At 42.1% G+C, this 15,180-nt stretch overlaps 2 protein-coding genes across 4 annotated transcripts; one reads left to right on the plus strand and one right to left on the minus strand.

Moving 5' to 3' along the window:
• Positions 1-1,995: 1,995 nt before the first annotated feature.
• LOC115690048 (SH3 domain-containing protein 2) lies at positions 1,996-6,292 on the minus strand. 3 transcript variants are annotated; one of them, XM_030616277.2, is made up of 10 exons: positions 6,091-6,292; positions 5,391-5,504; positions 5,183-5,252; positions 4,959-5,107; positions 4,715-4,816; positions 4,432-4,632; positions 3,293-3,355; positions 2,967-3,119; positions 2,542-2,616; positions 1,996-2,290 (listed from the first exon to the last, which is right to left on the minus strand). In XM_030616277.2, the coding sequence occupies exons 1-10, from the start codon at positions 6,148-6,150 to the stop codon at positions 2,162-2,164; spliced, it is 1,116 nt and encodes a 371-aa protein (XP_030472137.1). In that variant the 5' UTR covers positions 6,151-6,292; the 3' UTR covers positions 1,996-2,161. The 3 variants fall into 3 exon arrangements, with proteins under 3 accessions (XP_030472137.1, XP_056173655.1, XP_056173656.1); XM_056317680.1 differs by lacking the exon at positions 6,091-6,292 and having other exon boundaries at positions 5,183-5,322; positions 5,391-5,508; XM_056317681.1 differs by lacking the exon at positions 6,091-6,292 and having other exon boundaries at positions 4,959-5,103; positions 5,183-5,322.
• On the plus strand, positions 6,157-14,835 carry LOC130139847 (receptor-like protein 9DC3). The gene is made up of 5 exons (XM_056317635.1): positions 6,157-6,365; positions 12,725-12,810; positions 12,898-12,954; positions 13,061-13,332; positions 13,915-14,835. Exons 1-5 carry the CDS (start codon positions 6,157-6,159, stop codon positions 14,833-14,835), a joined length of 1,545 nt encoding a protein of 514 aa, XP_056173610.1.
• The last annotated feature ends 345 nt before the right edge of the window (positions 14,836-15,180 follow it).

The raw sequence follows: 15,180 nt of genomic DNA on the forward strand, positions 1-15,180 counted from the left end.
CCGTGATTTTTTTTTCCTTAAAATGTAGTTTATTAGCAACATCTATTATGTGATTTATCGATTTTAAACAAGCAATGTCTTAAAACTCTTTCAAAAATATCTTGCGTATTTAATTTTTTCATTCGTGAGATTGAAAGACAAGATAATACATACTCAATGCATATCCCTCGTGCCACTAATAAGGACAATTGTCTTAAAAGACTTTATCTCAATTCTCGTCTAGATCTCATGATCATCGATATGTAAAACTATCAAGGGGTATTCCCTCTCCCTCCCCTACGGATGCAAGACGTGCTGATATCGGTACATTAAAATAATGAACGCATCCGTAGAGCCTGCCCCACAGCCACAGGATGGGGACGGGTCGTGGAAGTCTTCGTAGGAGCGAAAGCTCATTTCCTTTAATGATGTTACCTCTTAACCGAACATTAAGAGTCCTAGGGTGTCCCTCGTGCCACAAGTAGACCTGTTAAACCGGTGGGTCGGGTCATTAATGATCCGACCCAAATTGACCCATTAACCCGTTTATGACTAATTTATTCATAGTGTAAATATCTCGACCCATACCCGACCCGACCCGACCCATATTGCTAAAACACTTTTATATTTAACCTAATCTAGGAATACTTGTTTCTTATGATTTTTTTTAAAATTATACTGCTAAAACACTTTATGCAATACAAAGCTAGTGAAAATTTTTTATAATTTTTTTTTAAATTGAGGTTCTGTTTGTTTTACGAAAAATGCGATATTTCTAGAAAATAGTTTTCATAAAGTCATTATCCAAGAAAATAAAAAAAATTTAATATTTTTTTTATTTTTTAAATCGAATTTTTAATTATTTTTTATTTTTATTTTTATTTTTTCTTTTTCCTTTATTTTTGGCCGATCGCCGGCCGCCGTGGCCGGCGACCGACCACAGGCGAGGACGAGCTCGCCGGAGGCTGGCGAAGCTCGTTCTCGCCGATCCGGCGAGGCTCCACACTCGCCGATCCGGCGAGCTCGACCTCGCCGGATCTGGCGAGGTGGAGCCTTGCCCGAGGCCGCGAGACTCGAGCTCGCCGGCCTCGGGCGACCTCGACCTCGCCCGAGGCCGGCGAGCTCGAGTCTCGCCGGCCTCGGCAAGGCTCCACCTCGCCAGATCCGGCTAGGTCGAGCTCGCCGAGGCCGGCGAGCTCGAGTCTCGCCGATCGGCGAGGCCGGAGCCTCGCCGGATCGGCGAGCCTCGAGGTCGCCGGATCGAGGCGAGCTCGAGGCCGGCGAGCTCGAAGCTCGCCGGCCTCCGGCGAGGTCGTCCCGCCCGTGGTCGGTCGCCGTGGCCGACCACCGGCGAATAAAAAAAAGAAAAAGAAAGAAGAGAAAAGAAAAAGAAAAAATAAAAGAAAAAGTGAAAAAAAATTAAATTTCGATTTTTTTAAATATTTTTGTAAAGAGGAGAGAGTGTGTGGATGGGGCTAGTAGGTGGGTTGGACATGGGTTCCAAACTCAACCCATTTAGACCCATTTATCTTTAAGCTTTAAAATTTAAAACCCATTTAAGGTTGACTCTTTAAAATTAAAGTGACCCATATATGACCAATTTATTTTTAAATGGGTTATATATGGGTTTAAGACCCATTTTGACACCTCTAGTCACAAGCATGTTTTCCCCATAGATTGTTGGAAAATATCAAATATTATCGGACAAAAAATATGCAATTAAAAGATTATTCATATTATAATATACAAAATAATATACAAAAGTGTCGATGGCCCGGAAATTATTTTAAGGAGAGAACACCAAACAATCGAGCGCTATCTGAAAAGCAAAGGCTACCTTCCGCAATTGTTTATTTGATAAATTATGCAATCAATTCAAGTTAGTAGCCGTCAGAGCTTATTTTCAGAGAGAACATATGATTCTGTCATTATTACAGCAATCATCGATTCAAGCTGACCAAACGTATGTTTCATCGGATGCAATTCACGTTCCTTCAGTAATTCGAACAGACAGAAGAACCAACTGGGTAACAACTTTATTCACCAAATAAAATAATTTACAAAATGAAAGAACGATTTATTCGGCCAACACTCGACAATAACGAGGCACCATATGATACAAAGTAAAAAAGGGCACCAACATATTTCCTCCGGATTCTAATTCACAAGATTGATTTTTGCTTCAGATTCTCGAGCTTGTCGTGTCCAGTACCCTTTTAGCTGGTGCTTTCTCTTGGCGTTCTACGTAAGCAGAAGGGAACCATCCAGCATTTCCATTAGATTCGCCTTCCGACCATCCGTTGGGAGCAACCTTGCGAAAACCCCGAAAAAGAGACAGGCGTCAATGAAACGAAATGGAAAAAAAAATGTAGTTGCAATCCACAGCGAAAGACAGGACTGATGGACCGAGATTTTTGGAGAAAAAGAACATGCACTCAGTTTAACAACAGTGCCAAAAATGATATAGATGGGAAAACCACTTCATCAGAAATGCGCCAACTTGTTCCAATGTAGCTGTTGATTGGTAGCATGTAGAAATTGCATCGATGAAAAGAGAAGTACCTGCCGAACAATGACATAATCATCAACAGATAGACTCAACTCTCCTTCTGCCTCGGCATCAAATGGGTGTATGACCTGAAGCACGAAGTATTAGGCTATTAGCTAAAAGAGAAAAGAGAAAGAGAAAATAAGGAAGTGAAAAATGGCAGCTAACGTAACAAGAGAAACTCCAATTAAATAGACCAAAAAAAAAAATATAGTGGCGTCGGCAATGGACTAATTAAGCACAAAGTGCTCTGGTTAAAGCAAAGTCAAATCTGAAATGCAAATGATGTTACATGAAGAAAAAAACAATGCGATCGCATGAAAGTATGTGACTGAGAAGAGAAACTGAAAAGGTTTATGACCAGCTTAGATGACAAAGCATCTGTTCCTATCTGCAAATATTCTAAATTTCCTGTAACCATAGAGCTTGGAGACCTTACTTTTCCAATGAAGTAGCTATCGTACTGATCAATGTGCCCATGATCATCTGATATGCTTGATTTGGCATCCTCATGAGCAAGTGGAACTTCCCCATCTGGCTGCATCGTCGTTGATGTCACTGAAGGCTCACTTGATTGCTCTTCCTCTATCATCTACTCCAGGAGACAACATATTCAGCCACGCTATAGGAGCAGCAACAACTCAAAATACTAAGAAATAACATAAAAGAGTGAGAGCACTATTATCGGTTAAAAGTAGGATGCTGGGAAGAAGTCTAAAGTTGGTTTCTTGAGAGCATGAGGAAGCAGGGCGAAGAGCTACCTACCTCAGAGTGTAACTTCTCTAAGATGGCAACAACTCTTCGATGATAATCTCTCTCTGCATCCACCTGCAAGAAAATTTCACTACCGATTCAACAACTACCGCAAGCAAATGGAGGAGGGAAAATGCAATCTTTGCATTTAAATTTTGCAACCAATCTAAAGCAGTTGCATTTGCACAATCCGCCATACAATACGTCATATACTGAAATGCCTCTACTCAGGTTGATTTGTAATTTACCATAGTTGGTCTTTTTTTGGCCAAATTTTTTATTGTTGGTTGAGTAGGACATAAGTGTTGCCTTATCTTCGTTGAACGATAACATAGAAGAGTATGCCAAGTACCCAAAAGAAGCTGCAACTATAATTCTGAGGATTTGTAATTCCACGAACTGTGGAAACTAAGGCATACTTCAAACTGGCTACAATAAACTGCACCGAAAGCTACATTACATAGCCAACTTTACTATCACTAACTGAAAGAACAGTATTGGCATAAAGTCATTGCTATAATCTCCAGGGTCTTTATTTGACAATTTTGCTCGAACTTTATAATTTAGCCCGGAAATTAGATGGCCCAGGAAAACAATTAATTTTAGGGGAAAGTCCTTAGACCTAAAGGGTCAAAGAATTACGACAATAAATACCAGAAAAACTGCCCAGAAAAAAATTCCCTGATCAGGCCATCTAAGTCAGCTAAATCCTAAAGTATGTACAGACAGTAGCTAGCAAATTTGTTCGAGCTATATCAAACTCACAGTTAAGAGAAATGCAACGGTGTAAAGGGATTTGTGAAGTAGACTTTCATTAGTAGGAAAGCTGCATTGCTATTTTTTTTCACGATACGCAACACAAAACTGCAAGCCAACCCAATAAAACCAGTTCAGCAAAAGTGAAAATACCGAAAATTGCAACATTGCAATGTGCATTGACACTAAAATAGTCACAGTATAACCAAAATCCTGTCGGCCAATTGTTGAACAACCTCCTCCTTTTAGAGTTTCGCTATTCAGTGTACATATTCAAACTGCATGCTCATGACATAGGGAAATAGGCATGTAAAGAGCACAAACCAGAAAACTGCTGATCGTAAACTCTAAAGCAATAAAAATAAAAAGGACCCACTAAAAAGTAAGCAGACTACCATTTTAAGGAGGCGCTGGAAAGTGATCTGCTGCTGTTGATCCTCAACTGATAACATAGCATCAGTTGCTTCTCTACCGAGTGCCATCATAGCTGATTTAAGCTCAGTCAATCTTGCTTCTGCGCTTTTAAGCTTCAGGGAACTTTCTGCAGATTGAGCCGAATCCCTAGATCTCGATCCCCTTCTCAGAACTTCAGCTGCCTGAGAGGGGAAAAAACAATTTTACCACACAGTTAATATATCTCTAACAACATCTTGATGAAGATGTGACCAAGAAAATTACCTGGTTCTCCACCTCTTGCCGGAGCTTGTCATAGCGGCGAGTCAAGTGACGTGCATCTTCCAAAGGAGCTCCGTTTATAACTACCCGTAGAGGCTCGGAAACCTATTAATAATATCTGTAACATGATTAGATGGAACCTAAAATTGCTAAAACAGCTGGCTAATCTCGATTAAGACTTTCTAGCAGCAATTAGTGCAAAGGAACATTTATCATCACAAAGGATGAAAGACGTGACCAGAATTACCTGATCACCTAGGGTTCCAAGCAAGTTCTTTCGCTCGCTTTCCATCGAATTGTGCGAAGTACCGAATGAAAGAGCAGCTCTTGCAAGAGCAGAACCAGAGCCCTGTTTCTCAACTCCATAATTGCAGCAGTCATCAGCCAACTTTCTTACTACCACATAGAAACAAAATACAGATGTCAGTACTGGAAAGGGCATGGAGAATGAGCAAGAAAATCTATCTTCACCTATCTCCATTTGCTTTGAGCTTATGGATATGAAACCTTCGACGCCTCGAACAATATTCCTCTGTAGATGCTGTCCAAGATAACATAGTTTTAGACTTTTCTCAAGCAAAATCATCATCTCCATATTGATTGCATCACATCTGAAAGTCCCCTCTTAGTGAGAAATATACCCCGCATGAAATTAGTCAAAGACACTCGATAATTTTACCTTGGCTACCCTGGTCGAATTGTATAGATTCTGAAGTTGCCGGTAACACTGAAGCTCGTCCTCATCAACCGTTAGTGCTTCAGCATCAAAGTGCCCCAGTTGTTTCAATATTGCCTGCCGAAACAAGAAAACACAAAATTGGAGGATTCCTCAATCACTGTACAATCTTAGGTTTACTTAACCCAACAAAGAGATTGACTAATGCCTCTCCGACTAATTCTCCCGTGGACGAAGACTAATGGCTAACAGAGCAGATGTATCAAATTCATAGTCCCACCGGCACCGCACATGTTCGCTGTCACGAACATTCACAAAAAAAACATTCAAACATAACCGAGGAGAAGATGAAGCTAATTGGGTATTCTTCAGATAACTGCATTATCTCGATTTTATGAGCAAGGCTAGCATTTCCATGCCAGTTATATCGCGATACTAAGCCAAATTTCTGCAGCATAACAAGTCAATGAACACGAACAGAACCACTCCAAGTCCACAATTCAACATACTAATAAATCCGGATCATCCCAAGCAAACCTATCCACGTAGCTAAGACAACAACTACCCAAGCAAGCAAAACAGGACCAGCAACAACAACAACAACAACAACAACAGCAAACGATTCGCCAAAGGAGCAGCAACAGTGCCCTGCCCCCGCGCGCGAGCGAGCGAGCGAGCTCAGTCGGGGAACAACCGGAATCACCTGCTGCTGCTTGGCGACTTGCTCCCGCAGCTTGCTGGCCTGCTTCTTGATGGCCTCCATGTCCCGATGCGCTCGGGCGCGAAGAACCCGATTCGCCGGCGCTCGCTCGGGACTGCGATCGCCGAGGAGAGAGGAAGAAGCGTGATCACGGGAACCTCGCCGGAAGCACAGGGGGGCGGCGGCGGCGGGACCAATGGTGCGGCGGAGGAAGAAGAAGAAGAAGATGATCGGGGTGGGGCCAGAAAGGAGGTGGCTTTTTGCGGTTATCTTTACAGGTAACAGCAGAAGAGAGAGAATGGTGGTGGTGGTGGTGGTGGCATTGGCATAATTGAAAAGGGAAAATTGAGTAAAAGGGAGGAACCGACAGGGAAAGGTAGTGGGAGGAAGAAGAAGAATTTTGGGAGAAAGCGCCTTGACTTCGTTGTCACCGCGCGATTGAGGAGGGGCCCCGCACGTGGCCTCCGCGTGGTTTGGTCGGGCCCTCCTCCTCCTCCTCCTTCGATTAGATTAAGGAAGAGAAAAATCACAAAGGCCCTATAATTTAAAATTTTAAAAAGGGAAAATTCCATTTTGGTAACCCAAGTGGAAGCGTTTTCTCAATTTGGTATCCAAAATGGACATGATGTCAAATAAGGGCCCGAAGTGCTCAATTAGTTTCAAATAAGAATCTGAAGTGCCCAAAAAGTCTCAAATAAGGGCCTGGGTCGCCGGCCGGCCAAAATTGCCTGCCGGCCGGCAAGAATGTTACTGTTCCGGCCCCGGCGGAGGAAGAGAAGAAAAAAAAAAAAGAAAAGGAAAAGGAAAAAAAAATAGAAAGGAAAAAATAATAAAAAAGTTACTGTTCCGGTGCCGGAACAGTAACATTCTTGCCGGCCGGCAGGCAATTTTGGCTTGTCGGCAATTTTGGCCGGTCGGCGACCCGGGCCTTTATTTAAGACTTTTTGGACACTTCGGGTCCTTATTTGAGACTAATTGGGCACTTCAGGCCCTTATTTGACACCGTGTCCACTTTGGGTACCAAATTGAGAAAACGCTTCCACTTGGGGTACAAAAATGGAATTTTCCCTTTTAAAAATGAGTTAAACCTGCGATGTTAAAATTGATCGGAATTCAAAGGGCAAATGCCACGAAAAATCCTGAATTATGCTCAATGCTCGCTGTGATATAAATACCCCTAACTTATTTTTTTTGTATCACCGAAAATCCGAGACTTGGGCACTGTGACAAAAACCTCCAAACTGTGCTCAGTGTGCATTTTCATATAGTTCGATGATTAAGTTGAATATGTACCGTAATATTTTCATATAATTCATGGACTAAGTTGAACACGTACTAAAAGTCCAGGGGCCATATTGAATAAATTAAAGGTTGATAGATCACATTGCACATTAAGTTAAAGTTCAGGGATTATATTGGGATCACAGGGATTATTTGTTACATTTTTGTCAAAAAGAAAGCATGAATGAAGCCTTCAGAGTCAAAGGGGGCAACTAAACCTTAAGAAATAAACGCAGGGACGGCCACCGAACATTTGAAACGTTTACTTTTCCAACGGCAAGCAAGAGCAATGTCTTCCTCGTAGAGTTTTACAAGTCTAATTACAGGACTCATGATAACACGTGCTGACTGTGACAACGAGGTATCTCTTCCCTTACAAGTCTAATTACAAGTCCAATTACGCATGAAGGGAAGGATCGCGCAGCAGCAGTAGCGCCAATGGTACGAAGAAACAGCCCTGGCAACGAGGTTAATCGATGCCGTTTCGATTCGCCGAAGCACTAAGAAGCCGATCCGAATCATGTAAAATAAAACAACCGACGGAAGGTACCTAAGTCGAAGGAAATAAGCGGAGTGATGGAACATTGAGGATGAAGTTTCAGACTTTGAATTAGCGACGGCTGGGAAGAACCCACATCGAGGGCATGCCGTCGTTCTCCCCAGGAAAGTAACAATCGGGATAAACGGATCCGATCGTCTGCTAGGCCATGTCGAAGACCCCCGCTAGTCCCCGAATTCGGAGGTAAATAGAGTGCTCGATCGGACTGCCTTAGTGCACGGCGGGAAGCGTGAAAGAGTGATTTTTACCCACGAATAGAGCATGATCCTCTGGGCATTCCGCCATCTCCGGGGTTCCGAGTCCTTGGAGCTGGTAGACGTCGGAAAGCCAGAGTCTTGGGGTGCAAGTCATGGTCCTCCTTGAGGTCCTTATCGCCGTCGGCAACATCCAGGGGTTCCCCATCCCCATCTTCCGAGACATATCGAGCCATGTACCCACTACTAGTAAAGGATCAAATGCGGAATCGTTGAGGGCGGTGCCTACCCCACCATGTCCATCTTTGCGGGCTGCAGTTGTACCTCAACGCTGATTTGGATCGACCAGCCGACGATACTCGAGACTCAAAATCCCAGGGCCAGTGGGGGTGATTGTAGTACTGCCGTAACTCGAGAGTGACGTCGTGATTGCCACACTGGGACAAGACGCAGGGCATGTGGCCGTCGAAACAAGCGTCCTTGTACCGGCTCCTGTTGAGGCCGGCCCTCACTTGCTCCTGCAAGGAGACAGAGATCGAGTGAGAGTTCCCCCTCTCCAGCCTCCAGAGGTGCAGTACACGGTGACCTGGCCCTCGTATACGGCAATGACCTCGCAGGGCAAGTGCGCGGCTGAGGAGTGAGGGGGGAGTGCAGGGACAAGAAGAGATGGATCGGCAGGGGCAATTCCATGGGAGGGTGGTCGATGAAGCCGGTGGTCGGGTCCTAGAGGAAGAGACAACCGTGCGAGCAGCTGATCCAATCCAAACCCCTCGGACAAGTGCCCTGGTCCTTATTCACACAAGACATTCCTAGTCGCACTGATGACACCTTCCTTTTACCTAGCTCCCGACGAACAAGTACTCGGCGATCATCCAAAGGTGGTAACACCAATCAGGGCGATCCTTTGGACAACATGGTCAAGGACCACTTCAGTCCGAGAAGCATCTTTCCAGGATCCGCGCTCGCGCTCCTCCCGATCACGGTGGCCGAAAGGCAAAGTCCTCCTTCCGGGACTGCACAAGTAGCCCTGATCATCATCCCCACTAATTTATTTATCCTCTGTAACTTTTTCGTGACTCCGCTTCAAAGAGGGAAACAAAGATGCAATGTAAAACACTACCAAAGCTAATTCCAAATATAAATTCTTTGGGATCGATCACGCTAAGGGAGAAGCTGATCACGAACAAGCAAAGCTTGTTTATATGACAGGAGTCGATGGAGAAACGAAATTTTCATCCAACTATATCGAAAGAGCTACTCAAGGAAATAGGAATTGGAGAGGAAATAGGATATCAATGACTTGGAATTGGGGTGTAACGCTGGATTACGTGAGATCCAAGTGACCTAAATCGGGTGGATATGCATCCGGTTCATCCAAGAATAGCTGATTTTTTTTTAAAGCTCTAGTACTTGTACCTTGAGAAAGCATCCAAGAAGGACACGAGTTCGTTGCCGTCCGTTGAATCCACCAGATGGTCCGTCCGGGGCAAGGGGTAGTTGTTTTTCGTAAGGGTGATCAGTTTCGGAGTGGGTCGGTTTCCATCTTGAAATCAGAAACTGATTCCGGTATGGTTCCCAGTTTGTGAAACAAGAAACCGGCCCACCGGTTCCTAAATCAACCCAGGGATACTTGAAAAGAATACTTATCCAATTCTTCATTGAACCTTCCTTAGTGGACATTACTCTTGAAATTCCCTCAAATTTCGGCTAGGTTAAGGAAAAAGGGAGTGTGGCCGGATTCCTTAGAGTGGGCCAGGCTCAAATTGTCTTATTTTTGACGATCAAAGTCTTAGGCTCCATTTGTTTCACGGAAAATAAATGATTCCGAAAACACTTTCCTAAAAATGGTTGATCGTATCGCCTACGAAAATGAATGAACGGAGAATATTTTCACCGTCCACGAAAATTTTCGTACGTAAATTGCTTGTCGATAACGAAATCATTTTCCTATTGACCGATATTATTCCAAGCGATACGAACGATCGTTCTTAAGGAAAATACTTTCCAAATCGTTAACAGAGCCTCGGAAAATGATGATGGTTGCGAAAGGCGAAACCAAACGGAGGGGGAACCTGTCTGGGCGTCCTTCGCTTCTCCTTTCCTTTTCCGGTCAGACCAGGATTTCGTGCCTTCTCTTTTCCCGGAAAATGATCTCTCTCTGTGGACGAAACTCGTTGTCTGGTGTTTTTGCTCCTACGGCGTTGACGGTCTACAGGTGTGCGGGGGGACACTCGGGCACTTTTCCTAGGGAAAATAGTTCACAGCTACAATTGCGCAGAAAGGGGAAGAGAAAAGACACAGGGGTGTGCTCGAATCTCGTTGTCTTTCGCTCGAGCCCAATGGCTCTAGGACAGCGGTGGACTCAATTGTAAACGCAAAGGGAGTCAAAGTCTTCTTGGAACGACAAACACTTGGGTCGCAAACGTTGGTGGTTTTTGCTTGTCTGCTTGCCTTTCTTTTTTTGGTATACCTGTCCCCCCAATCGATTCCCCACTCATTCCCACTTCTTCCCCCTTAATCCTATGGCGGGGAATGATGCGGCCGGCCGCGCAGCACTTTGTCATTTCCACTTCTCGTTTTACGTTCCCGCCTCGTTCGTTTCGAATTTGCGGAACGATATCGCGAAAGTGAAATTGGGTTTCCATTCCCATTCCGATGGCTTCATTCCCGATAACCAAACATGGCCTCAAAATCGTATCCGGCGATGGATAATTCACCCCCCCTTCCCAAAATTATCGGTGTTAGGTAAAATACGTGTTTTTTTTGTCTCAAAGCTACATAGAGTCTAATTTGATATTACCACGACATATCTCTATTTTTGAAAGATGAAACTAATAATAAAATCAAACTGCATTTGTCATTTCTACTATATAAAAGTAAATTCTCTCTCTCTCTCCACATATTTGACCTGTTATGTTTTCTAGATCATATCTTATATGCATAGACAATTATGTTCACTTGTACTTTTTCTTATGATATTTCTTATAAGAAAATGTGATTTATTTATTTATTTATGTTGACTTCACATATGCGCCTTCATCTATAAGAAAACCTATGAGATTAAGGCAAATTTTTCAATCGTTGAAAAGTATTGTTTAAATATAGGTGAAGCCAAAATTAATTGAATATTTTAGTGAAAAGGCTCTTGATGAGAAATAGCCTTTGATATCCTATATAATTACGAATACTTATCCAGAAAATGTTGTTTCTCTAGTCCAAACAATTAATCAAATTTATATGGAAAAGTTCAAGAAAACAATTTGAGAAAATTCTGAATCGATCTTTCTGCTTTTCTAAACTTAATAACGACTAGTATACGCTTTACCTAATGTAAGGTTATTCAAAATTCTCACGCTAAGAAATTTTTCTGGACTCGACTTATCGTCGTCAAACTTTGCTGGCTCAACCCAAATCGTGGCTCCGTGACTGGTCTCATCTTGATGCTTCCTATTAGTCAATCCATTCAATTGTTTGCCAATTTCAAGGACTGGAAAAATTTCATTTGGCCGGTTTAGTATGTCTCAAGTTTGGTCTTCGTTTTGTTGTTTTTTCTTTTTGGCATAGATATAAAACGCCGTCTCAGCGGACCATGCAAATACGACTAGAAACTAGCGACAAACCCGTGCGATGCATCATCAACTTACATGCGATGCTAGTAGCGCGAGCTTCAATTGAATGCGACCGGTCAATGATGTCCATAAAAGCTTCTCAATCGCACTTTGCCTCAGTAACCAACTCCAGTAACGAAGGCAAAAATCATGGCATCCTTACTCTATGCGCTTCTTACTTGGATCGTCCTTCTCCTGATGATTCATTCTTCACTTGCTAAGCCACTATGCCATCCGGATGAGAGCTCTGCCTTGATTGAATTCAAGCGAAGTGTTCGAACCAACAAAGCAGAATATTGTTGTGTTTATCCGAAAGTTGAATCATGATCACTAGATGGACATGGAAACTGCTGCTCATGGGATGGCGTCGAGTGCAACGAGGCCAGTGGTCACGTGACAGGCCTTGACCTTAGTAACAGTTGTCTCTGTGGTACCATAACTTCCAACACCAGCCTCTTTCGTTTGCTTCACTTGGAATCGCTCAATCTCGCTTTGAATGACTTCAACTCTTCCTCAATCCCATATGACTTTGGCAATCTTTCTGGCTCATAATACCTTAATCTCTTTGATTCGAGCTTTTCTGGAAAAGTCCCCCTAGATATTTCACGGCTCTCCAGATTAATTTCTCTTGATTTATCTTCTTCGTGGGGTGATGTTGAGATGTCCAGCATAGACAACTTTGTTAAGAACTTAACTATGCTTAGAGAAGTAGATCTCTCTTCTATAAGCATGCCATCACCATTCCCTCGCGTACTTGCAAACTTCTCTTTTTTGAAGTCGCTTAAACTTCAAGAATGTGGATTGCATGGAGAATTTCCGGTAAGCATCTTTCAGTTACTAAACCTAAAAGTCCTCGACATCAGTTACAATTACAACCTTTATGGTTTTATTCCTGAAGAACATTGGGGTAATCGCATGAAATCATTGTCTCTTTTGGGCACGAATTTTTCAGGGGAAATCCTTGTTTCAATCGGAAACCTTGTTTTCTTGAATAGATTATCAATTGGGAGTTGTAATTTCTCGGGTTCACTTCCCAGTTCACTGGGTAATCTTTCTCAGCTTGCTTATTTGGATATAGCAAGTAGTAAATTTCAGGGTCAAATACCCACTTCCGTCACTAACCTTACCCAGTTGTCATATCTAGATCTCCATTCCAATAATTTCATAGGTGATATTTGGCATTGGCTTGTCAACTTGGCAAAACTCACCTATTGTGACCTTTCAGGTAATATTTAGATAGCAAGGTTTTTTGTCAATAAAAAAATAGAAAAAAAATGACGAGATTCAGTTAGTAGCCAAACTAACAAGTCTGGTTTGTTTACATTTGGCAGATGTTCAGCTAAGTGGTCCAATTCCATCTTCATTTGAGAACCTGACGCGGATGGTTGGGTTTGACCTTTCATACAATAATTTGCAAGGTGAAATTCCAAAATCATTATGGGAACTCAAGGATCTTGAATATATGGATCTTAGGAGGAATAATTTGAGTGGCACTGTGGATTTACACAAACTCAAGAACTTGAAAAAATTAGTTTTGGACTTCAACAGTATATCTTTTGTCAGCAAGACCGAGTTTAATGCTTCTCTTCCAAAACTTTACAAGGTAAGTTTAGTTTCATGCAACTTACATGAGTTCCCAAAGTTTTTAGACAACCTAACCAAATTGATTTGGGTAAATCTTTCAAACAATAAAATTGGAGGGATTTTTCCTATGTGGATATGGAATGGTAGCAGAGAAACCTTGACCTATGTGGATCTTTCTCACAATTGTCTAACTGGCTTTGAAAACAACCAAATCAATTTGCCTCTACCCAACTTGCTCTATCTTGATATTAGTTCTAACTTGCTCAAAACAACACTCCCTACTCCACCACCATCAGTTGAAGTATTACAATATTTCCAACAACATCCTCTTTGGAGCAATTCAATCTATTTGTAGAGGAAGATCCCTCATCGGTCTTGATTTGTCCATCAATAATCTGAATGGCACAATTCCTTCATGTCCGGGAAATATTGATTCTTTGCCAATTTTGAATCTTGGGAAAAATAAACTTGAGGGCAGGATTCCTCATGCTTATTCAAAAGGTTGTGCGTTGAGGATGATTGACCTCATAGAGAATCGATTGCAAGGGCCTGTCCCAAGATCTTTGGTGAATTGTACAATACTAGAGTATTTGAACTTTAGTCACAATCAAATTCTCGACAAGTTCCTCCATGGTTATCAGAATTGACCGAGTTGAAAGCTATTATCTTAAAATCCAATAAGTTCCATGGTCCAATAAAAACATATCAAAGCCAGTTTAACTTCAGCAACTTGCATGTCATGGACCTGTCCAGCAATAGTTTCGATGGTGAACTTCCTTCCAAGTTGTTACAGAGTTTTCATGCCATGAAAATAATTGTTAGTCAAGATCGGTTGGAATATATGAATGTTTTGCTAGACGCTAAGGCAAAGTGGTTTGACATTGTGACTTATGGAATGAAATTGTTGAATAAAGGCACAAAAAGAGAATACTCAAAGGTTCCATATGCCCTCATGGGAATTGACCTCTCCAATAACAAATTTGAAGGATGCATACCCAATCTCATTGGAGATTTGAAGTCACTTCTCACGCTTAACCTTTCCAATAATATTCTTATTGGTTCCATCCCCCCTTCCTTAGCAAAATTGACAATGCTGGAATCTCTTGATCTTTCTCGAAACAAGCTCTCAGGAGAGCTACCTCGACAACTAACCCAACTTACATTTCTTTCATCTTTTGATGTCTCTCATAATCAGTTGTCAGGATTAGTACCACGAGGGAGTCAATTCGACACATTCAGGACCGGTTCATTTTCCATGAATAACGGGTTGTGTGGAATTCCTTTACCAAATAAATGTACAGAGGATGGCGATAACTTACCATTACCACCATCTTTGCTCGAGGAAGGTAATGGCGAAGAGTCTCCGCTTGACTTGGATTGGAAAGTTGTGCTAATTGGCTCCAGAGTTGGGTTTTTGATCGGTGTTGTGCTAGGGAACTGGATCATTGACGTGAAGAGTAGTTGGTTCTTGCACTACTCCAAGAAAATGGCAAAAAGGTGGAAAAGATTGGGAAGGCACTAAATAATAAGGAGTTGTGCATGGAATCAAATACTTATGCGACACTGATTAGTAATGTAACCGTCATGTGTCTAGCTTGTATTAGAAACAGTTATAAATTTCTAAGATTCTGATTTATGTTCACTTCATGTGGATTCGCATGTTCCTTAAGTTATTATATGTAGACGTTATTTTTATTTTTGTCATTATTCGATCTTTCTGACTGTTTTTCCTTGATATGATCTTATAATGTGACATATATATTGGCATTCTACGTTCTAATGTATGTTGTGATTATGTGTCAATGAGCATTCACTCTCACTTCTTGGTTGTGATGATAGAGAATCCAATTTAGGACATTCTCTACTT

This window comes from Syzygium oleosum, unplaced genomic scaffold, assembly GCF_021117445.2.
Source record: "Syzygium oleosum isolate NSW1041296 unplaced genomic scaffold, Sole_v2.1 Sole_v2.14, whole genome shotgun sequence".
In the NCBI taxonomy this organism is placed as follows: Eukaryota; Viridiplantae; Streptophyta; class Magnoliopsida; order Myrtales; family Myrtaceae; genus Syzygium; species Syzygium oleosum.